General features: G+C 39.9%; 1 protein-coding gene across 1 annotated transcript; it reads right to left on the reverse strand.

Moving 5' to 3' along the window:
* Positions 1-446: 446 nt before the first annotated feature.
* HELLS (helicase, lymphoid specific) lies at positions 447-22,345 on the reverse strand. The gene is made up of 22 exons (XM_038141113.1): positions 22,289-22,345; positions 22,097-22,218; positions 18,396-18,518; positions 17,180-17,239; positions 16,662-16,698; positions 16,511-16,575; positions 16,007-16,048; positions 15,029-15,253; positions 13,400-13,582; positions 12,996-13,139; positions 12,235-12,431; positions 11,464-11,560; positions 10,364-10,525; positions 9,708-9,850; positions 8,418-8,556; positions 6,897-6,980; positions 6,690-6,809; positions 6,238-6,354; positions 5,179-5,338; positions 2,884-2,980; positions 2,637-2,713; positions 447-966 (listed from the first exon to the last, which is right to left on the reverse strand). The coding sequence occupies exons 1-22, from the start codon at positions 22,317-22,319 to the stop codon at positions 869-871; spliced, it is 2,523 nt and encodes an 840-aa protein (XP_037997041.1). The 5' UTR covers positions 22,320-22,345; the 3' UTR covers positions 447-868.
* Between the last annotated feature and the right edge of the window lie 600 nt (positions 22,346-22,945).

Genomic DNA, 22,945 nt, shown 5'->3' on the forward strand with positions numbered 1-22,945 from the left:
AACCTGAGGCTATTTCCTCTTGTCCTATTGCTTTTTCCTTGGGAAAAGGGACCAACACCTTGTTACAACCGCCTTTCATGTAGCATTAGAATGGTAAGTTCTCCCTTCTCCAGGCTAAACACCCTCAGCCCCCTCAGTCACTCCAAAACTTCTGCTCCAGACTCTTCAACAGCTTTGCAGCTCCCTGCATCTGCTTCGACTGGGCAACTCAGCTGCACAGGCTGACCAGCAGTCAATAAAGAAGTAATGTCTGCACCAGAAAGATTTAGGCTGTTTTAGGCTCATTGCTTTTTGGTTTCTGTTCTGTGTGGGGGTGTTTTTCTGCTGTTTTGTGGGGTTAGTTTGTTTTTCTTTAAATGTATGACATTGGCTAATATGCTAAATAAGCAGGAAAGTGTGAATTAATGGATCAGCTTTGCTTGTTTAAGAAGCCAAAATCCACACACTTTTAGAACAAAACAGATATTTATTTAATCAAAATAATTCCCAGAAGTTAAAAACAGAAGCTACACAAATGGCTTTAACATGTTCTCTCCCTTCCAAATAAAACTATAATTGACATCATATTTTTAAAAAACAACCAAAAAACAGGGGTTTAGGACTTCCACAGGAAGATTTTTTTAACAAATTTGCCAGTTTATACCACTGAGTACAAGAACTAGCTGCAAATGTGAACCATGCTTGTTTTCTTTATGAAAGCCTACTAAAGCTACCACTATCACCTGCGTTATACTCTAGAACATGTTAAAATTCGCTGGAAGAACACAAGGGATTTGAACAAGGCCTTTAAGGAAAGTCAGCATCAAGGACCAGCAAGCATAAGTGACATCTCTGGAAGATCTGAAAGACTAGAGGCCACATTTGCATATTAAAACACACATTCTGCATTGGACTCTGATGACTCTTCTAGGACTTTGAAGACACCCATTTTTTCCTTTTTCGTTTTTTCAGAGGCCTTCATTTGATCTACGATTAAAACAAATCAAAGGTCAACAGTAAGAGGTGTAGTAGAAAATAGATTTGGAAAACAAGTTAAAAAAACCATTTTGCAGAATTGGAGAACAAGCAGATAAAAACAATTTTTGTCCTTCATCAACAGCTGGCTACTAGAAGTTTGTATTCAAAAATAATTTCTCAGCTGTATGCTTCTAGGAAAAAATTCCAACATCTCTGGCTAAATGTGAAAGGAGAAAAGCAGTTCTAAAAACTGCCTGAACCAGTTTCATTTTCCTGAAAAAAATACCCAGAAGACCTATTTAGTGAAATTAGAAACATAGAATTACAACTCTGGTAAGTAATATTCTTTCAAAAAATTCAAGGACCTGCAAACTTGTGTTCCTGGAAATTGCAATCACTTTGTTGCCCTTCCAGTGAATAGTACGCTAATGAAAAAGTATTATATTTATATAAATTTAATAATTATGGCTTACCAGGGTCAGAGCTGGAATTTTGCTTTCTAAAGCACTAACTGCAGTTAGCTATAGCAAAAATTCAGTATATGAAGCCTAAACTAATATCTCCCTATTAACATTTTTGACAACTTTATTATATTAGTTTTGATTAGCTTAGCAAAGAAGAAAAAAAGCAACCATGATAAATATGTTGCACACTAATAAAACAAGATAAACAGCACCTTCTTCAACTCCAAAAGAGAAATCAGACTGTTTCACAGTCTGAACTTAAAGATATAGATTTTATTACCCATTCATCAAGAATAATTTTCTGTATTATTAGCCAGTTAATTGAAATAAGCAGTTTTACAGAACACTGGCTTAATTTTTTTCCCTAAATTATCTACAATACAGCAAAAGTTTCCTAAGGCAAATTATTTTTACACAAACTACACACAGCATACTTACTTAAGGCTAAAGTTTTTACTTTTAAATTCTGTAATGACTGGGGTTTTTTTCCTGTATCTATGCTTGGAGTCTTGTTCTGCTAAAGATGTTGAGGGAAACAAGGCATACTAAATCTACTTGTCATACAAAAGCATTCCAGAACTATGAACTGGACAAGAATTTTTCTGCTCAGGAAAGTTAAAATTTTTTTTCAATAATATCTTGACCTGATCAAGCACTAGAATTTGCAGACAGCCTCAAAAAAGAGCTGCGGTTTGGTTGGGGTGTTTTGCTAAACAGCCAATGCACTGATAAGCCATGGGAACTCTCAAAAGCTTGATTTCTTTCTTCCAAATGTTAGACTTGAATTCTTTCCCCCAGAAAAGTTAGACAATGTTAGATAAATGTATTTTAAATTGTCACAGCATCCAAGTACATTTTTAAAGCTTGCTGGAATAAATCTTTCCTGAGAATAACTTCTATTTTGATCAATTACAGCAATTCTCCTTGAAAGCTGCTTTGCAGAACACCTCCTAATCTATGCTTGTCACTCACAGTATGTTCGGGGCACAGCATGCTGAATGTGGTTTTCTGGAATACTTTTGTCTAAGTTCTGTTATTTCTTTTCCAGCAAACCATACTGAAAATGTCAACAAAGAGACCAAAGGGTCCTTTGTCAAATGGACAACACAGCTGTAGGGAAATGAAGCTATGGCAGCTTTCTACATACAAAGAACTCTTACAAAATATGAATTTACTGCTGAACAGAATAAAGAAAACATGAAAACTCAGACTTACCAATAAGATCACTTCTATCCAAAAGTAACTCTAGATCTTTATCACTGATTACTTTTTCTTTAGATCCTTTAACCTCCCTGTTAAAGAAGAAATAATCTCTCAGTTTTCCCATGCAGCAGAATTCCTAGGACATTCTTTCCTCTATGAGGATCCACATACCAATTCATAAGACAAGAGAGCTCTTGACAGCTGCTTGCAAGTTACAAGTTACAAACTCATGGTCCAAGAAAATATGAAATCTGCATACCTCTCATAGTCTCTGGATTTCAGTAATTCTAACAATTCCTGAGGGTCCAAGCAGCTTTTTGACTGTGCTAGACCAGATTTGCCACCTTTAAACTGATCTGTAGAAAGAATAAATTTTAAGAAAGCACACAGAGACTAAAACAAATTACTGTTGAATATCAAAACTAATGCTAGGTTTCCTTGTATTAGTCCTCATGTGAACACTAATGGACACTAATGGACTCAGAGGTACACGAAGGTTTGCATGCAGGCCTTTCACTTTCTGTAATGTGTATGTACGTAGACACATATGGAGTATGCAGAAGAACTGAGTGAAACACCAATTCAACATGCCCACATGAACACAGAGAGCAAAAAAGCCATTAGTTCTACTTACAGTACAAACACTGTAAATAAAGTTACATGGTGGATGCTGAAGTTTGTTCCCTTTGTATTGTAAGCTGGTTAAAACAAAGTAAGTTGTATTAACCACAAGGCAGGAAATATGTGAAAGATGTGGTTTGCAGAGAGAACAACCTCAGTTTAATGAAACAGACAAAGCATTACCCCTGACACAGACTGCTTGCTTGAGACTATGCTAGCACCTATTTACAGCAAACCTGGATGTCAGTCCAACTGTAAAAACATTACACAAGACTATTACCTAACCAAAGCTGAGCACAAAGTCGAGCTTGGTCTTATACATTTCAAGGAGACTGGCAAGACTTGCTGTTCTGTGCCAAGTTTCCTCAGTTTTTACCAACACATGTACCCATTTTATTAATGTGTCTTCACTGATTCATCACACTGATGTTCCTTCCTGTTATCTTGGCTTCAGAAATCCTCCCTACATCTTCTCCCATCTCCCTTCAAGAACTCAGTTTATCTGTGAAGTGCAAATCAGATTCAAGTTCCAGAGCGGTCTGAGCTATAGGACTCTCTCCCCCATTAACATCCACAGCACTGACAGACATGCTCCAGGTCCTTTCAAGCATTATGAGTGATGCTGTCTCTCCCTTTTAGCTTTCACAAACCACATGGTATTAAATCAGTGCCGTGCGGGTCTCAAGGTGCCATAATAGCAAGGGAGATACAGTTTCCCAAGCAACTTTCTTCAATGCAACAGAGACATGAGAAGCCCCAGGTGGAAAGCCAAAAAAAATGGATGTTTTGTAACAAAATCCAGTTCTTAAACTCCAGTATTTGTACTGTATCTACCCTACATAGTTATTTGGTGATTTTCCTTCCTCATTTGCTTCTCCTAAGTTGCAACACTTTTTAGATATTCACCATAACAGTATCGAAACCATCAGCTTTACATTTACACAATGAATCCAAAGGCTCCTGAAGTGACACCCCTACCTAAGCTTCAAGATTTACATGTGATACACCAAAAGATGCCATGATAAATATTGAACTTATTGCAAAACTGAAGGCATTGACACTTAGCTTCCTTCCAGTGCAAGCAGTCCTAGTCTCCAGTGCTGCCTTAGTACACAGCAGTCACCTATTAGAGCCCATTCTGTGCTCATCTTGCTGCTTGCGTTTTAACTTCAGTTTGGACCATTATCAAATCATTAAAAAAACCACACCAAACCAAGAAAGTATACTGGTCATCAACATGCCTATAACGAGGCAGCCCTGGCAGTCACACCAAGACAGCAGTGCAAAAAGATTACAAAGAAAAAGGCTAATGCTAGGATAGTAATTATCAAAGATAACTTCATCCAGAACCAGAGGCAAACCACAGCTCAGGCTTGACTGAGTAGAAAGAGGTGTGGCCTTTTTGCCCCTTTATGCCCTCATGGAAAAGGCTTTGTTCCCCTTCAATATGATAATACAAAAATGATGAGAAGTTTTTAGCCTCCTCAGTTTGCTATAAAACTAGTTGTTGTTCAGCAGCCAAGTTATAAGAATTGCAATTCTTCAAGTGAGCTTAATGTTTGGAAATTGCTGTATATAAGGAGCTACAGTCCAAATGTCACAAACAGAATAAGCTACAGAAGCAAAGCAGGATTCCTATAGGATCTGTACAAGAAAAACTCATCCCCAAAAGGGACACTTTAAAGGAATCACATTCTAAAGACTTTTGAGTATGACAAGCCATATAAACATGAGCACCTCAAGAATCTCCATTGCTCTGTACATAAACCCAAGGACTATTGTTCTATTGAGTACTGGCCAGTTGTTCAAACAGGACTGGACTTCTGTGGTTATCACACTGGACAGAGGCAAACAGGATACTGAAATTTGTTACAGCTTGAGATTTAAAGAGGCAACACGTGTTGACATGAAGTTTTAAGAGAAAGATACTAACTTTTATGGATAATCAGCTTCTCCAGCTTCCTCTTGGCAGCAGCTCTCTCCACAATCTTCTGGTCAATAGTATTTGCTGTCACAAGACGATAAACAACTACTGGCTTTGTCTGACCAATTCTGTGACACCTGTCTTGGGCCTGCAAGTCTGACTGGGGGTTCTGAGCAGATAAAGAAATAAATCAGTAACAATTTAGTTATGCCATTATCATTTTTTAAAGGACATACCACATGCAGCATTTTTAATGGGGAGCTCAGAGTCAGTGCAGAAGCAGAAGAGACATGGTATAATAAAACTCTGCCACTCTTGACTCTTAAGCTTATCCATGACAAGCTCTGCTGCTATAGCTGCACAGGCAGAGAAACCCAACCAGCCTGGACTGCTTCTGCACTATGTGCTGCAGTTTTCTACAGATGCACATGGTTAATATGACAGATTTAGATGACAATTTTAGTTGTAGGTTTGTGTTGGGTTTCTTTGTTAGAGGATAAGAAAAGGTATTTTTAAAGTTTTCAGCCATATCTGAAGCTGAAAATAGCAGCACTGTCTACTAAAATAAAGTGAAGATGAAGAGGTCCTCAGTCATTTCCTTCCCAACCTCTCTTCTTCCCAGCCTCCAGATTTACAGGAGCAGCAGAATCCTAGCTAGCTAAAACAGACATGGCAAATCACAGAGGAAAATCATGGAGCTGGTACTAACATGGCAGCTGTTGTAAACGGGGAACCCATAAAAGGTCCACTTACACTCAAATTTAAGTAATAAAAAGAAGGAAATGTATTGACAACACAAAAAAACCCCTCCTGCTTTTAGTAATTCAGGGGCAAACTCAGAAACCAACTGTAACGTTGTATTCAGTAACCCAGGACTTTTCAAATGAGGCTGTTATTTCACAAACAAAATGTTTGCACATGCTCACATGCTACTATTACCTTCAGGTAACACCTCATTAAAGTTACAGAAATTGTTTATACCATAATGGGTTCGTAAATGGTTATCAAAAGCAGCAAAAGAAAGCATTTTTTGACACCTATCACTAGGTTAACAATCCATCAACATACCCAGTCACTGTCATATATGATAACTGTGTCTGCCGCAGTCAAGTTAATGCCCAGGCCTCCAGCTCTTGTACTCACTAAGAACAGGAAGACTTCAGGGTCAATATTAAATTGATGCATCTGAAAGAGATTTCATCTATTAAAAAAAGTAGATGGACCAAACATAACACAGCTAATGGTTAATGAGACCTGTTTAAAAACATGATCACAGAAAATACAACACAAGCTGTCAGAGGTTTTAAGAACACTGCATTTTAGGCATACCTCAAGGTAATGGCTAGCAGCACACTTCACTGCTTCAGTATTTCTGAGGTGCAGATACTAAGGCAGAAGACAGTTTTCAGCCTAGAGGTGTTTTGCCTATTAAAGGCGAAGTGCTGTGCAAAATCATATCCCAGTGTCATAGCAAAAGCAGAATTTGCTAATGTGCTCACAGGGCATGCCCATATACTTACATTTTCTTCCCTCTGTGAGTAGGACATAGAACCATCCAATCGACTGAATTTGAAGTTTCTCAGGTAACAGTAATCCATCAAAATGTCAAGCATCATAGTCATTTGTGAGAACAACAAGACCTACAAAACCAGAAAGATTCCTTAATAACATTTTTTGTTCCTAAGGGGATGACTGTATCTCACACCTCCAGTAATCTTCAGCTTTACCTTATGTCCTCTTTTTTTAAGTTCTGGGAGCATTCGGTCCAACAGTAGAAACTTGCCTGAATTCTTTACTAGATCTTCATCAACCTTGAAACAGGGAAAAGGGGATCATATATTAGGAGGGAAGGAGACCAATGGCTTCCCCATCTCAGAAGCCTCAAGAAAAGCTCTCTGAAATCTCACTAAACAAGTGTGCACCATTTTCTTAACTAAAAGCCATACTATTGGAAGTAATGTTAATTTAAGCAAACAACATCGAATAATTTAAATCATAATGAAACTAAACTGAACTCCACCATTCCATATGCCCAAATAATTTTTTTTTAAATCTAATTAGTTTTCACCCCATTTCTGGAAGGGGAAACCCTCATGCTGCTAATTTTTCCTCATGGAATAGTGCGGCTGTTTCTTTCCCCGGCTGTAATTAAGACACGAGGCTTCCCCCTACTGGACACAGAGAGGCACCGCTGAACAAGTGGCTGTTCACACCTCTCACACCAGCCAGGAGGTAAAGGTTCACAGCAAGCTTTCACACTGCTGCCTTAAACCCCTCTTCAAGAGAGCTTGCTCGATCTAATTCTTGCCATGGGCTAAGGGCAGGGAAATAGAAACTTCAACGGTCTGAAACATAGATCAGCCACTGTAGTAATTAGGAACACATCCTCCTGAGCAAGCACTAACTCCTGTGGGTGGTGTCAGCTGTCAAACTGTCTCCATTTTCAACACACTAATTTTCCCTCACCTCCCTGACTGGGGAATCTGCTGTTTATGCAGCAGATTTTACATTGATACTGACTTTACATTGATACACTTTAACAGCCTACTCTGGAGTACAGCAGGCTCTGTTATCACTCACCAAATAGGAAACATGACCACACATACCTACAAACCTACATCTACATTTAGAATGTGCAAGCAACTTTCAGTTCTTTAAAATTCTTTCAATTCAAATTATTTCATACTTTCCTGTATTTCCATCTGCTTTGTGTAAATTAAGCTACCACCTGGTCTTTGTGATATAACTTGGATTTTTTTCCCTTTTGAGGAAGGATGCTGTATTCTCAGATGACTGGTATATTTGGTACAGTTCTTCAACAAGTCACACCTAAATGTTACCACTGCACCTCCTGCAGCATGTACAATTTACTTCATGAACAGCTCACCAAGGTTAGCATTTGTTTTGAAAAGTTTCCCTGGTGAGGACACCTTGAGGCAGCCCCTAAAGCACCTGGAGTCAATGGAAGCCAGCAACTCTCTGAATAACTCTCCACCAGTGGAAGAGCACTGTCACAATGAAGAACACTGTGGCACCACTGTGCAAAGGTTGAACGGGCACAGCAGCTGAACAGCTCCTCGCTCTGCTGCTACAGGAACTTTCAAACAATGATTCAGTATACTGCTGGAATTCAACAGGAGGGGTATGCCAAATACATTGAAAAGGTCATTCTTTACTGCCATCAGCTCCCAGTCTATTACTTTTTAATGCCTGGAACAAATTTTCTCTAATGCTTTTAAAATGTGTACCTTGAATTGCTGTGTCGCAGGATCCAAAGGATACTCAATAAGATAGGGGTGATTACAACACTTCCTCAATAACATCATAATGTTCTGCAGTTTAAGGTTCACCTCGGAATCCATGGGAATGCTCACTTCTACCACTGGCCTTGAAAAGACACAACATCTTATTAGTACTGAAAGTGTCCCCTTATTATGCTATAAATATTTGAGAGGAAAAAAACCCTACAACAAAGTTAAGCAATGGAGTCACATGCTGTGACGTGCTCAAAATCCCTTATAGTCTGTAAAGCTATTACCAGACAAAACTTTTTAGAGCGCCACACCTGGCAACAAAGGAATAAGTGTTTGCCATTATTGACTTAAAATAGAAAAGAGCAGTCAGTAGTAATTAGAAGCAGAATTTGACTTGTGCAAGTCACCCAGCAGAAAAGGGAACAGAGGCAAGTTCTTACCAGACCACAGGGTCAGATTTCCTGGGGAACAATACCCAAGATGTTCCAGAATTAGCTGTCTGCCTACCCCATTTTGGCTACACTGCAGAAATTACAATGAATACACCTATTTAGCTCTTCTACATGTAAGGACTGTCTCCACGATAAGGGATCCATGCAAACCATAAATCTAACACAAACATGATTTAATTGTCTGTTCTCAGAGGCTAGTAGACTAGAACTAGACTAGAATAAAAATCTAGCAAAATGAACACTTTTCAACCTCAAGATTCTCCTTATGCCCAAAGGACTTTAGAGCCACCAACAGAAGGAAAAGTGGAGGACATTTGGAGTGACACTGTTTGTCTTTCCAAGCAACTGTTATGTATGACGGGGCCCTTCTTTCCTGTGGATGGCTGAACACCTGCCTGCCCATGGGAAGCAGTGAATTAATTCCTTGTTTTGCTTTGCTTGCATGTGCAGCTTTTGCCTTCCCTATTAAACTATCTTTATCTCAAACCACATGTTTTCCAGCTTTTATCCTTCTGATTCTTTCCCCAACCCCACTGACAGAGTTGTGAGCGAGCAGCTGTGGGGTGCTTGGCTGCTGCCTTGGGTTAAACCACAAGAGTGTCCTTAAGTTAACTGCAACTCCAATGAGCCAGTGAGCGATAGGACAATAATCACTGCTATCATGGCTCAGTGAACACCAGGTAAAATCAAAGAAACAAACCATAAACCCACAAGGATTGTGAATCACTAAATGCCATTCTTCCTGATCAATTTCAGTAAGCAAAGCACTGGAAGCAAACTAAGAGGGAGGGAGACAGTACAAGAAGAAAAAAAAATCATTCAAGACAGGCACCTCTCTTTTTCTACTTCCTCTTGCATTTTGCTAATTAGTTTTTCCAAGTCATCAGGTGAACCATTATGTTCTTCACAATAATCAACCACTTTCCGACTGCGGCGTTTTGGTCGGCCTGTAGAGCTCAACTCAACTACTTCTTCCTGTGGGAAAGGAGAACATTGCCATCAACAGCAGCCAGCTTCAGACTCAAAGGCCTGTGCTGATGCAAGAATTCTCAAAACTGAAAAGAGGCTTCAGTGACGTGCATCATGCAACCCTTATTTACACTCGGCATCTTAAATTTTGGCTTTGTAGAACATGCAGCCAAATTGTAAAGGTCTACAACTGTAGATTTTGAAAGTTTGTTTGATTTTAGAAAGTTACATTCATACCTTAGTGATTCTAAGCTGAAACTGCCAATTCTATGAAAACAGTGTTCTTTCCCTCCCAAGCTACAAGTAATCAAAAACATATTTACACTTATATTGTTTTAGTTCTGTGCCACAGGCCTATCACAGTAACTGCCACTATTGAAATAGACAACAAATAGATCAGACTAAAATTTTAAGAATAAAAGCAGGTTTAGTTACAATGGTAATGAAGCAGTACCCATATGGTTTTGCATAGGAATTATTACAAGCAAGCACATTCCTAACATCCTTATCAGCAGATACCTCATTATTCCCAAACAGTTTCCTAATGGTGCGATTGACAATGGCAGTATAGAACGTTTCCTGCTTCTTTGCCAGCGGTGCATACACCACAACTTCTCGTTTAGGAGGAACCTCGAGAGCAACATCCGATTTCAGCCTTCTCAGGAGGAAAGGTGTCAGAATCTGAAATGGTGAGCAGATGCTACAATTACTCAAAGCTGTCAACACAGCTAGTTTAAAACAAAGAAAACAGACAACAGCACAAAAGCAGACCTACTGATGTAACGCTATTTTGCCAATTTAAAGCAAGAGAGTTAATTGGCACATATATTTAGGTTTTCAATATGTATGCCTACTTAATGTTTTCATGCACATGCTGGTACTAACATGTGTTGAAACACACCCCTTAACACTTAAAAAATTCTGAACTGCATAGTAGGGTTGCAGTAGTAACTACGTTACAGACCTTTCTTACAAATTCCAGTAACTGAAAGTAATCTTAATATAAAAATGCTCATTTCATTTGTTATATTTCTTAAATCAAGTTTTTCTGAAAACAGCCAAAACCTTTAACCAAAATAAATACATTGTCATCAACAATTATACATAGAAGATACAGTTTAGATCCCTCATCAGCACCTTATAATGGAAAAATGATAAGTCTGTAAGCATTTACTTCCACACACTCTCTTAAAAGAAGAGCTTGAAGTGTAAATTTGAAGACAGCCATGTAATATAACTAGTTTGTCGAAAGGTATTCTGCTCAACACTTAAAAGTTACAAAAGTTCCCTCAAAGTTATCTTTTAACAAAATAAATACACCGATTAAATCTCTTGGTGAATTGAAGTCTGTAACTGCAATTAAGTTTGACTAAACTCAATTCAGCTCCAAGAATAAAAATGAGTTCCTATGAAAGAGATACATTGTTCCTTTAGCATTTGCAAGTGCTGCAAAGATTGAAAAGAACACCCTGCAAGTCTCAGGAAGTCCAGAAGTGTCACAGTAAAAACCTCAGACCAGAATTCAGCATCACAAACAAGATTTTGACACACTTCATGACATGAATGGTCAATGTTACAACTATATCATAAAAAATACAAAATGAAGGATAAATGAAAACCTGATGCAGCATATGCAAGATGTTTTGCTCCCTTTCATTAGCAATAATATCTTCAGCAGTTTCTGTAATGCTGGTAATATCAAACCAGGATTCAAAGCTATAAAAACAAAGAAAGGAAAAAAAATAGCTTAATAAAATAATGAAGAATAATAGCTACAAAGTATCTACTCTCTTATCCTGTGATTTAAAAAAAAAATAAAGCACTCACATCCATCATGAATAGAATTGGTGGAATTTCTGAAATATACCCGTCAATTCAGAAGTGTGAGGTTTTATGTGTAAAAATACTTGTAATAGATGGAATATTCATTATCATCTATTATATTCCATCTAGGTTATAGCTTTTTCCAAAAATTAGTCAAAACACTGTTTTGGCAGTGCTCTTCCATCTGACCCCCTACTACTGCAGAGAAGAATCTATGGGTCCTGTGTCTGCCAGCCTCACGCAGCTTCATCCAACACTTTTGAGAATCTCCAAAATTCAGCACCAGGCATTTGTGATAAAACAAACATCTCTCACTGCAAATGTTTATGTCTTAGTGGAAGCTCAGCTGTGAGCTATCTAGGGAGTCAACAATTAATTCCTTCCTTTCTGAAACAACTAAATGTGAGGCAAGACACATTTCAAAGCCTTTGTCACCAAATAATCATAGCGGATTACAGCTATACCATAAAACAACTCTTTACATGCTGATAAGTTTAATTATTAAAGAGTCATAATACTCAAACAGAACAAACAGAAATAGTTTCCACCATCAGACTGCAACCTACCTTTTCAAATCATCAAACACATCAGGCAACAGGAAGTTAAGCAATGACCAAAGCTCTGCCAAGTTGTTTTGCAGGGGAGTGCCAGTCAACAGGAGTTTATTGTCTGCGTTAAATCGTTTCAATTCTCTGATAAGGCGGCAGTTCATGTTTTTAATCCTGTGACCTTCATCTACTATGAGGTACTTCCAGTAGCAGCTCTATGAAAATAAAGGTATTTCAGTAAATTTTAGCTCTATTCCATCAAAACAGGTGTAATATTAATTAAGAAGCACTAATAAGACTGTTTGATACTGCTTGTTACATAGGTTCTATTTACTGTTTTTCACTTTGCCAGACTAACAGAGCTGAGCCTAAACAGCTAATGCCACACACCTGTTTCACGTGCCTGCCTTTTAGAAAGCTTAGGTGGTTAAAACAAAACTTCTACAAGAAACTCATCTTGCTGAAACAACAACTGTGATGTTAACCATAATATTTATACACTAAGTACAGTTCTTACTCTAAACATCCTTAACCAACCAGGTAACAAAAAGAGCAGGTATGCTGTAACTATCTGCTTTTAGAATAATGTTCTATTTGAAGAACTTCAGCATTAAATTGCAGAGCTACTACTACCAAGGCAACAGAAGCGAATGACAATATACATTCTACAGCATGAAACTTATTGTTCAGGCAGCATGTGGGATTTTTTACTGTGTTCAAAAGCACTGCTATCAGTACTGAGGAACAACACAGTCCTAGGGCTAAGAGAACTGGGATACCTGCAGGGCACTTCTGTCTCGCATTGCAATTTCAAAGGAAGTAATGACCACAGGATAGATCTGCAGCGATCCTTGTCTTCCACGCATTTTACGAACCAGCTTACGACGCTCCTGCTGAGTTCCATGATAGAGCATCAGTGGAATCTGTAAAAAAAGAGATTACAAGTCAGGACTATGATGCCCATTTAAGCTAATGGGAGCACAGTAGAAATACTGAGATTTCTTACAAGAAGGCTGTAAATACATAGCAAGTCACAGCACAGCTTGTAGTAACCACAAAAACAACTACAATTAAAATTATGTTCTGCACAGAGAAAGCTTCAAGGCAAAGAAGTAGAATAGAAATTAAACAATTTGTGCTTTTAAACCTAAGGAGGAAGAAGAAAAGTCTTAATTTCTTTTACCTCTGGAGTAAATCTCTTGAATTCAGACATCCAATTTGGAAGAGTAGACAAAGGACCACATACTAAGAATGGACCAGGGACCCCTCGCTCCACCATCAGTGCTATTGTTGCAATACACTGGATTGTCTTCCCCAGCCCCATTTCATCAGCTAAAATACCATTAATACCATTTTCCCAAAGCATCTGCATATGAAAAAAAAAAAGTAAATGCAAAATAATCAACACTCATTTGGAAAAACAAATATCTTTAGGAATGTAACATCTGTGGAAACACTTTACTAGGCCCATTTTATATTACAGATGAAGATGATTCTATTATAAAAATAAATACAAGCATCTTGTAAATGCTGGACATTCTCATGTAGATGTATGCACTCCTAGCCAACTAAGTGCCTAACTAGGGCACAAAAAAACAGTATCAAATGAAAGTACATAATTTACTGTTGCACCAGAAGGCACTTTAACTGCAAGTACAGCTCGCATTACCCAAGGCTCATCCCAGCTTTGAAACCTCACTTAGCTCTGCTTTCCAAAAGACCAAATGACTGTGCTGACATTTCAGTGGTATCTACTCAAGCAGCTTCTGTAGGCATGGAGCTCCTGCAGCTACCACACCACAAGAAAAAGGTGCACTTCCTGGCCAACACAGCCACCTGCTCCACCCAAAGTTCTTTGCGCAGACACTGCCTGCTCTGACAAAGAGCAGAGCAACCTCTCACAAAAAAAACAGAAAGACACAGAATTGCTCTTTGGCCACTCTCTACTACTCAATAAAGATACATAAAAAGGTTATTATAACTGAGGGCCCAACTAAGGAAACTGGTTTTCCCTTCAGAAGAGGCCCTGTCTTCACTAGGCACTTTCCAGTAACAGAAGTGAGTGAGCAAATTTAGAGGCACTCACTTGAGGGGTGAGTCTAAGCCTGTTGAAACAGACTGTGTATCCTTGTAGGGAGAAAAAACAGAAAGAAAAAAATCTAAGAGAAATATGAGATCAGTAGCAGAACTAAAATTAGTTTTGACTCTTACGACTTTTTAAATTTGGCTTGCATGCTGAAACAGGTAGAAGTTAAAAATGTATGTGCGTAATTTTTATGGTAATTTTTTATTCCTATATTTTTTTATTTCAGAAGCTAAAGACATAACATTTTTAACACACTGTGCTAATATTACTAGTAAAGACTCCAAGATACAGAGAATAAAAATTCATCTGTGTCAAACCTGCAAAGGTAACAGGTCTTTGAATACCTTTGGGCTAAGTATTGAAGCCCTTGAGAGAAACAAATAAGGCTGATCCTCAGTAGGATGTACCGTCTTGCTTTCACAAACTCTTTCTAAGGAGAGGCTGAGTTGAACAAGAAAATAGATGGAAAAAGGGAAGATGGAGAACACCAGCCAGAAAATCTATAAACAAAGGCTTAGAAACACCAATGTCCTTCCCACACTGAAACATTTTATTTGCTGTTTGACAACTTTTTCATAAGACCAAATTCTTGTACCATGAAAGTTCGTAACTCTCTCCTCTTCACGTTCCCTGTACCAACTATGATCACAGACTTCCAATACGTCTTCCCCTCCACACCAGTTTCCAACCAGTAGCAATTCTGATCAAATTCAATTGCATCCATACCCTTAGCCACTCCATGCCTTCCACTTGGTACCACCTCATTACGCCACCAGTAAAAATCTTTGGCTGCTGAAAAGGCACTGGCTGTCCATTAAATTTTCGCACTGGATCAAGAAATTGCTTGGCACTGTGTCGTACAGCTTGACACAACCTGTCCTTAATGACACTATTTGAGTCTCCATTTTTCTGCAGGTCTTCTGGATGCAGGGTGTCAGCAGAGCTTTCATCCTGTAGAAGGAAGGTCAAAGAGCATGTGACAAGTGGAATGCACATCAAAGCCTGTTAAGACATACTTCTTCCCAATTTACTGCCTTAATGCGCAGTGAAGTAACTCAGTCTCTGACACAAAGACATCTCTTGAGTCAACTGTCAACTCAAGAGTAGACTTTGTTCTCCTTTGGAATTCAAAAGCAGTGACACTACTGAAGCTTATATTGGCTTATAATTTTCTACCCATAACAGTAAACAGACTTAAAACCTTCCTCACAGAGGCTGGCACTCAATGCAGCAATTTCCCTTCTGTAAGCAGAAGGGCTTTCCTTTCTGTAAGCTATTTTAATGTTAGGAAGAAATTCAGACTGTGCATGCAGCTCTGGAACTACAGAAGCAAAAAAAGAGACCTCACCTCTTATCTCCACACTTGACTGCTTAAAAATTACTGGTTTAAAGTCTTAAACACCAACACAAATATTTTCTAATAAATTCCTATTTCCTTTATTTCTGAAGCTACTAGTAATCTATAAAGTATAAATACCTTCAAACTCAGTTTTTAAAAAAACAAATTAAAGTTTTCACCTTGGATTTCTGAAATATGTATTTAAGTGCATTCATTTATACCACCTTTCTAAACTTTAATTCAGGACTTCAATAACTGGCAAAGACGTTTATTTATAGGTAAAGTTAAAGGATGCAGTACAAGATATAAAAAGCCCTCCCTTTGGGCTTAGCGCTCTTAAATTGCAATAATATGTGTCAACATACCTGATTTTCCACTTTACTTTTTTTTGCCACTGATAATATTTCCTGGAAACAAACAGGGAAAAAAAAAACATGCTTATGTGCTTTTCAACCTTAAAAGCAACTGTAATTTGTATTTCATGTAATCTCTTCATTCATCTTTCAATCTGGATATACTTTAAAAAGCTTAACATACAAAATCATTAATCATACAAGTGACTCTAAAACAAGACCATGCACCAGGTAATACATTTCAATTACAAAGGGTGCCTGAAAATTCAACTGGACACGTAGACTCTTCACAGCTTGCCTCCCTAAAAGACTTGAAAAAAAAAGAGTATTCATTCTCTACAGCTGTGACAACACTGCTTGTTGCATACATCTTTGCTCACAGACAGACTACTGATGGCTGATAATATCTGGAAGCAATGTATGAGAATGAAGTGCTCTAAAATACAGATGTCACAGAAACTGGCTCACCCATTAAAAGTGCTACAAAAATCCAGACAACCTATTTATAGGGCATACCTCTTTGGACATAATTTCTGATATGTTGTATGTCCCATCTTCTCTTCCTCTTTTCTTTTTTGCACCTGTAAGATAATATTTGAGTTTATACAATGCATCAAACATAAAGGAAATCAAACCCACCAGTACTGAAAAAAGGCAAATACATTACCCAGTTTCTCCTCTTTGCCATCAACTGGGTTTTGACCCTAGAAAATAACCACAGGAAGAGATTTATCATCTTATGCATCTCTAATTATCAAGACACAGATAAAAAGATGTGATCAAACTCCTACCATTACCTTTGAAAGCTTCTTGAAATATTTCTACAACTAAACACTTTTCAAAAACACACAAAAAAAATTCCTGTTTTTCTTGTTACTTATTCACTATTTTGGCTGAACAAAGCAATCACTGCTAAAACAAAAAAAGTTCTCAAGATGAACTGAAACCATTTTCTCTAATAATAACTAGTCAAAAACATCCCCTAAAAATTATTGTCATGGTATACAACTTTTAAGCACTTTCAAACAGTCTTACTGCAGTTAAAATAAATGGTATATTAGATAGATCCTGCAAGTCAAATACTGGACAATCAAACTTACTTATTTTACTTACCTTGGTCAAAACAAACACTGTAATTTCTCAGACTTTATTTAGAAAGTTGCATAAAGAGCTACTTAATCTTACCTTGGCAGATTTTAACATCATCTCTCTCTTTTTTTCTAACTTCTCTTTCCTCCTCTGTTCCTAAACAAAATAAAAACCACACATGTAATTCTTACCTTTCCATAACACCCCCAAGAGTACTATCCACTACAGAAGCGGTAGATTACATCACTAATTCCAAGTTCCATGTACTCTGTAGACTTTGTTTTTGCAACCCCACTAAGTTTGTTCTGGGGTACTTTAAAACAATAAAGCAAAATTTGGACAAGAAAGTGCCACTGCTCTAAATTTCTTGTCACTGCAGAACAGACAGCAATGTAAGTAGCCTAGAATGCCTTTAACAAAGAAGTGCTTTCATGTCTGAAGAACTTAAGATTTTCATTCCATCTACTATTTTTTCTTGCTGAAGTAAAAGCAAAAGGATCCTGAAGAAAGAGTAGAAGACCTTGGTATTTATCAGATGGAACAAGATTTAGTACTGAAACACACATTCCAGCAATACAATAACCATGAATTCAAGCTGACAGCTGAAGAGGAGGTTCCTGCAGTCTATCAGTGTCCCTTTTCAGAAAATGTTGTTCCTAATCTTTTCCCTCTCTCTCAAGCATAATATCTTGCAAGCTCGTCCATAAAGGTAGAGTTAAAAAAGTCAAGACCAAGCTAGGTATGAACTCAGCAGCCCACGGATTAAAGAAAAAGAAGACACATGACACTGTTTTATGGAAACTCCTGTTTGGGAATAGCATGGCCTCAGGTCTCTGTAATTTACCGATTTGTTTGAGGGAGGCCTAAGTTAGCATTCTTGAAGGTACATCTCATCCTCAGCTTTCAGCTAATAACACAAACAGGCTACTCACCTTCCTACTTGTCAGCTCTTTGCACCTTCTATCCTCCCTCCATGTTTTCTAGCTCCCTTAAACTTCAGTTCTTATTTGAAATACTTACTCTGCTTTCTTTGCACTCAGGCCAAAAGAACTGTAAATATATAAAGGCATCAGTGCCACCTTTACACTGTGACTTTAAATTATAATTCATGTTCTTCAATGTCTGATTCATCTTTTAATTTATAGAACAAATTCCGAACACTACATAGAGCATTCTGTGCACTAGGTTTCAGTAGATTCTAATGTTACTAATGCAATCTTAAAAACATTTTTAATTCAAACAGTTGGATGGAAAAAAAACCCTAAACAGACAGCCCCTTAAGAATCCCCACTGCAGACAAGAACACACCTACCTCTAGCTGCTGCTGTTCCATTTTGGTTAGCAAGAATTTGGAATAGATGTTGCTTTTTTCAAGCAAATGTTGAAGCCTCTTATAGCGCATTTCACTTGATTCCCTGTCCCAGGAAGTACGAGCCTGGCCAACAAAAAGACATGTCAATCATTTACAGATACAGTTGTGATTATACTGAAGAACCATTGCTTGTGTTAAAAGCACTAACTCTGAAGTGTCTCACACAGACCCATTTCCTTCCAGCCGTCGTACTCTATGATGTGTGACTGTATGGACTCACACGTAGCTATGAAGTGCTCTAAGGCAGAAGTAACTGAGGGTAGCATTCACTTGCCCGTGCACCACACACACCCCTCCTAGAGCAGCACATGGCATTCAAGGACTCAGAGATGCCTCAACTCCAATGCAAAAATGAAATCTCAGTTTACTTGTAGTCTGCAAAATTTTTGAGGAAAAAGCCCTACCTGACAAATTTCAGCACAGCTTCCCTAGTATTATATCCCTTCGTGTACATTTACACCTAGTTAGTTTCTCATGAAGAACAAGATATACAGACAGCTACAAAACTATCACACGGTTTTACAGAGCTCAAGTCAATTGCCAATATGAAAACAGTAACTTCTACTCACTTTGCTTACAAAATCCACACATGCTTTTCAAAGTAACTGCTGCTGAATTAGTCAGGGCTGTGCATTTAGAAGTTTGCAAATTACTCTTTAAAACTCGCATCAAGACACCCCCAAAAAAGTAAAAAACATTCACCCTTCTGCATTCATCTAACATTGCCTGCAAAACCGAGAAACCAAACAAGTCACAGAATCATTTAGTTTGGAAAAGACCCAAGATCATGGAGTCCAAGCATTAACCAGCACTGCCAAGTTACCACTAAACCACTACACTAAGGATGCCTCGAAGTGCGACATCTCCGCGCTTTTTGAGTGCTGCTTCCACTGCTTCCCCAGGCAGTGTCTCAGTGCTTGATCACCCCTTCAGTGAAGAAAATTATCCAAGAATGTCCCATTCTAGAATGTCCCAAGAATGTTCCCCTGGCTCAACCTGAGGATGCTTCCTCTTGTCTATCGCTTGTTACCTGGAAGAAGAGCCAGACCCCCCCACCCCCCTAGAGTAGTTGTAGAGAGTGAAAAGGTTTAATTAGCATCTCCAAGAGAATCCCCAGAGCACAAGGTGCAGAGCTTTACAAGATGCTTATCTATGTCACTGCCTTCAAAAGAAACACAGGGGGAAGGGCACACTAAGACACAGAAAAACAAGGGATTCTTCTGAAACTAAATACACTAATAGGCAAGGAAATGGGATATTTCCTGAACCATGGGACAAACTGTGAGACACTGAAAAGGTGGAGAATGTCCGTCCCCTCAGAAATCAAAACTCCATTTTCTCCAAATAATTCCAACCAGGTAGCAATCACCTTGCTCTTTTAAGAGAGGAAGATACATTCCCACAATTTCTCTCGGGGAGGAGATTGCATTCTCGTGATTTTCTTTGCTTCTGCTCTCCCCAGTCCAGGTTTTCACCTTCAGGTGACAAGTATCTGAGTTTAGAAAGATCAACTTTTGATGGCAATGCCAAGAGAGAATATAATTAAAACTAACCTTTACTTTTTCAGCAAACTGCTATTGCTCACTTTTTATTGGAGTGAACGCAGCATTCTTATTTGGTCAAACTGAGGGACTGTTTCCTCGACCAACTTCAAAAATTTCAAGCAGAAAAAAGAAAACTCAAAGATGAACAGCACTTAATGACATCTCCCTGTGCCTTTTGACTCAAGCCTTAACGCCTTATGACAGTGGGTTTTTTCCCCTTTCTGACTGAAAAGGTCAAAACCTTGCCACTGTTGGTCACCACGCTACATTCACACATATTTGCAGAGTATTTCACCATTAACCCTCAAAAAGAACTGACAACTCCTTTGCTGCACCGCTGTACAGATCACCTGGCAGAGGGTTTGCCGAAGTGACAAGCATAGGAAATACAGAAGCTGCCCCCCAGTAAGCCTGTGGTAACTACAGGAGTAAATCCCCTTGGTCTGGCTGGCCTCTGACTGCACAGGGAAAAGGTGATGAAGCATACAGGATGATGGATATTCTTGCTAGAGGTACGTCATGTGCATTCTCAAGAAATGGAGAATACAAAAACCCCACATTACAGCATCATTACAGAAGTGGTCCTTGTGAAAGAAATTAAAATTTAAGTCTTTTTTTGAATAGCTCCTGTGCAATGAGAAAATTTGCTCTACAAGGGTTTCCTCCTTACCTTTAAGGAGTATTACCTCCTAATTTTTAGTTCCTAGTCTAATCAAGGAATACCTGAAGTTCCAACATACTACATCACCACTTACAGTTTGCAACAAAGAATATTGTGAGACTTCTGGGAGAATCAATATTCTTTTCTAACTACAGTATCACAAAATAATGCATCATCAAAACATACCTTTATAAAACCTAACTTGTCTTAAAGTAAGGAAAAAAGAGTAATCAAAGTTAGTTCCAGGCCTTTGAGACTGGTATGTTTCAGGCCCTTAGAATAATGTGTTAATTCTTAAGATAGGGAAAAAAAACCCATTACCTAATTTCTCTATTATATAGTTCCTCGAACATTTTGAGATCTTTAAGGTCCCTTCTAATTCAAGCCATTCTGTGATTCTTTAGAATACAATTCCCCAAAAAGCATTCAGGAGAACAGCTCCTTCAAGCTTCTCTTTCCTTATGTCTGAAACACAACACTATCATGCTATCAGAATACTATATAAGGGATCAGCACAGGTCTAGAAGCATCGTGCTCTCATGTTCTCACTCCAAAACAGACTGGTTAGTATCAACTAGTGCTTAACATCAACGCTTGAAAACATTCTCAGCAAGAGAGAAAGGAAGCATAGCAATGATGACATCACTTGCGGTGGGAGGTATCATTTCCCCGAGGCAGTCTTTATTTCCTGTAACACGGGCAAACCAAGGTACCCAAACCAAACATCGCCTCGCGGTTTGCTCACGTGTAGGAGGAGCTCACACGCTTCTCCTGGCAGCAATGCAGGTCACAGGCAGCTCCCGCTCAACTGCGTGCAGGGAAGAGCAGGAGTGCAGACCAAGACAGTGACCGGCCTTGTTAGCTGGGCTTTCTCGGCTAGACTGCTTCATCAGGTCTGCATAAACTATACCTGCTACGGAAAGAAACACATAACCAGGCTTATTCTGCAAAGGATCTGCAGGACTCTACTCAAGCCGTTTGGCTAGTGAGCCTGTTTTAACCAAAGAGGGAAATAAGTGTTACGTACACTTTGAGAAACAAAACCAGAAAAATTTTGTCTTTAATGTTTCAGATAGAAATTCAAAAGAATACGAACTTACTATCCTTTTAAAAATGAGCTCACTTTACAGGCATTATACCTCACATTTTTAGACTCAGAACGACAGAAGCAAAGACGTAATCTTCCCACCGCAAATTTCAATGCATATAAAATGCAGAAGGCTTCTCCCTAAGTGCAAGAGTTCACCGGTAGCCTTTAAAAACAAAAAGAAAACCGGAAGCCCCCGGTGGATGATCAAAATGCGCTTATACACCACAGCACGGCCTTTATCAGCCCCTCACGTTTGTTTGTTTTGAAACCGAAGGAGCTGCACGGCCCCGGACCCCAGACACCCCGACAAACCCCGCAGCCCGCGGTGATCCCTGCCGCCCCTCACCTCCTCCAGCATCTGCCGCTCCTGCTCCAGCCCCGCCGCCTCCAGCTGCTCCTCTTCCTTCAGCATGGCCGGCGTGATCACCACCGCCTCCGCCTGCTCCCCCATCTCGGCTCCCAGCGGTTCTGCAAGGAGCGCACGGTTACGCGCGGTTACTCGCGGTCGCCCCGGCCGTGCCCCGCGGCCGCCCCTCACCGCTGCCGCCGCCCGAGTGGCGGGCGGGCATCGCCCCGCCGCGGCCCCGCTCCCGCGCGCGCCGCCTCACCGCCCGCCTCGCGAGAACAAAAAAACCGCGCGCTGCCCAAGCCCCGCGAGAGGCGGCGCGGTTCTCGCGAGGCCGCCCGCTCCGCCCGCCGGGCCCGCGCGGGCCGCCTCGGCCCGTCAGGCTGCGGGCTCGGACGGGCAGGGCCGGAGGGGCCGGGGTGCACCCTTCCCCTTGGAATGGGCTGCCAGGGGAGCCGCGGGAGTAACGCTCCGTGCAGGTGTTTGTGGAAAGACTGGATGTGGCACTTGGTGCCGTGGTCTGGCGGACGGGATGTGGCACTTGGTGCCGTGGTCTGGCGGACGGGGTGGACTCGATGATCCCAGGGGCCTTCCCCAGCCGGAGGGATTCCGTGGTTCTGTCCGCTCCCTTCCGCCGGTGCCCGTCGCTGCATCGGCAGCTGGGGAGCGGGACGTGGCGCGGGCGGCCCTGGGCGCTGCTGGCTGTGCCACGAGAGGGCAGCGGAGCGCTGGGAGCCCGGACGGGAGCGCGCGTGCCCAGCCGGCGGGAAACCCGAACCCGGCGCTGCGTTACAATGAGTATTGCTCGTGTTCGGAGCACAGACGCTTTAGCTCCACGTAAATAACACA

This window comes from Motacilla alba, chromosome 6 (genome assembly GCF_015832195.1).
Source record: "Motacilla alba alba isolate MOTALB_02 chromosome 6, Motacilla_alba_V1.0_pri, whole genome shotgun sequence".
In the NCBI taxonomy this organism is placed as follows: Eukaryota; Metazoa; Chordata; class Aves; order Passeriformes; family Motacillidae; genus Motacilla; species Motacilla alba.

Bases quoted from the DNA above. Each gene is read 5' to 3' on its own strand.
- HELLS (XM_038141113.1), bottom strand. From the start codon at position 22,319: ATGCCCGCCCGCCACTCGGGCGGCGGCAGCG. The intron at 15,254-16,006 runs GTATGTTGACAC...TTCCTTCTACAG, and splicing joins AAAGTAAAGTGGAAAATCAG to GATGAAAGCTCTGCTGACAC. The intron at 6,810-6,896 runs GTAAAGCTGAAG...CTGGTTTTGTAG, and splicing joins TTAAAAAAAGAGGACATAAG to GTCTTGTTGTTCTCACAAAT.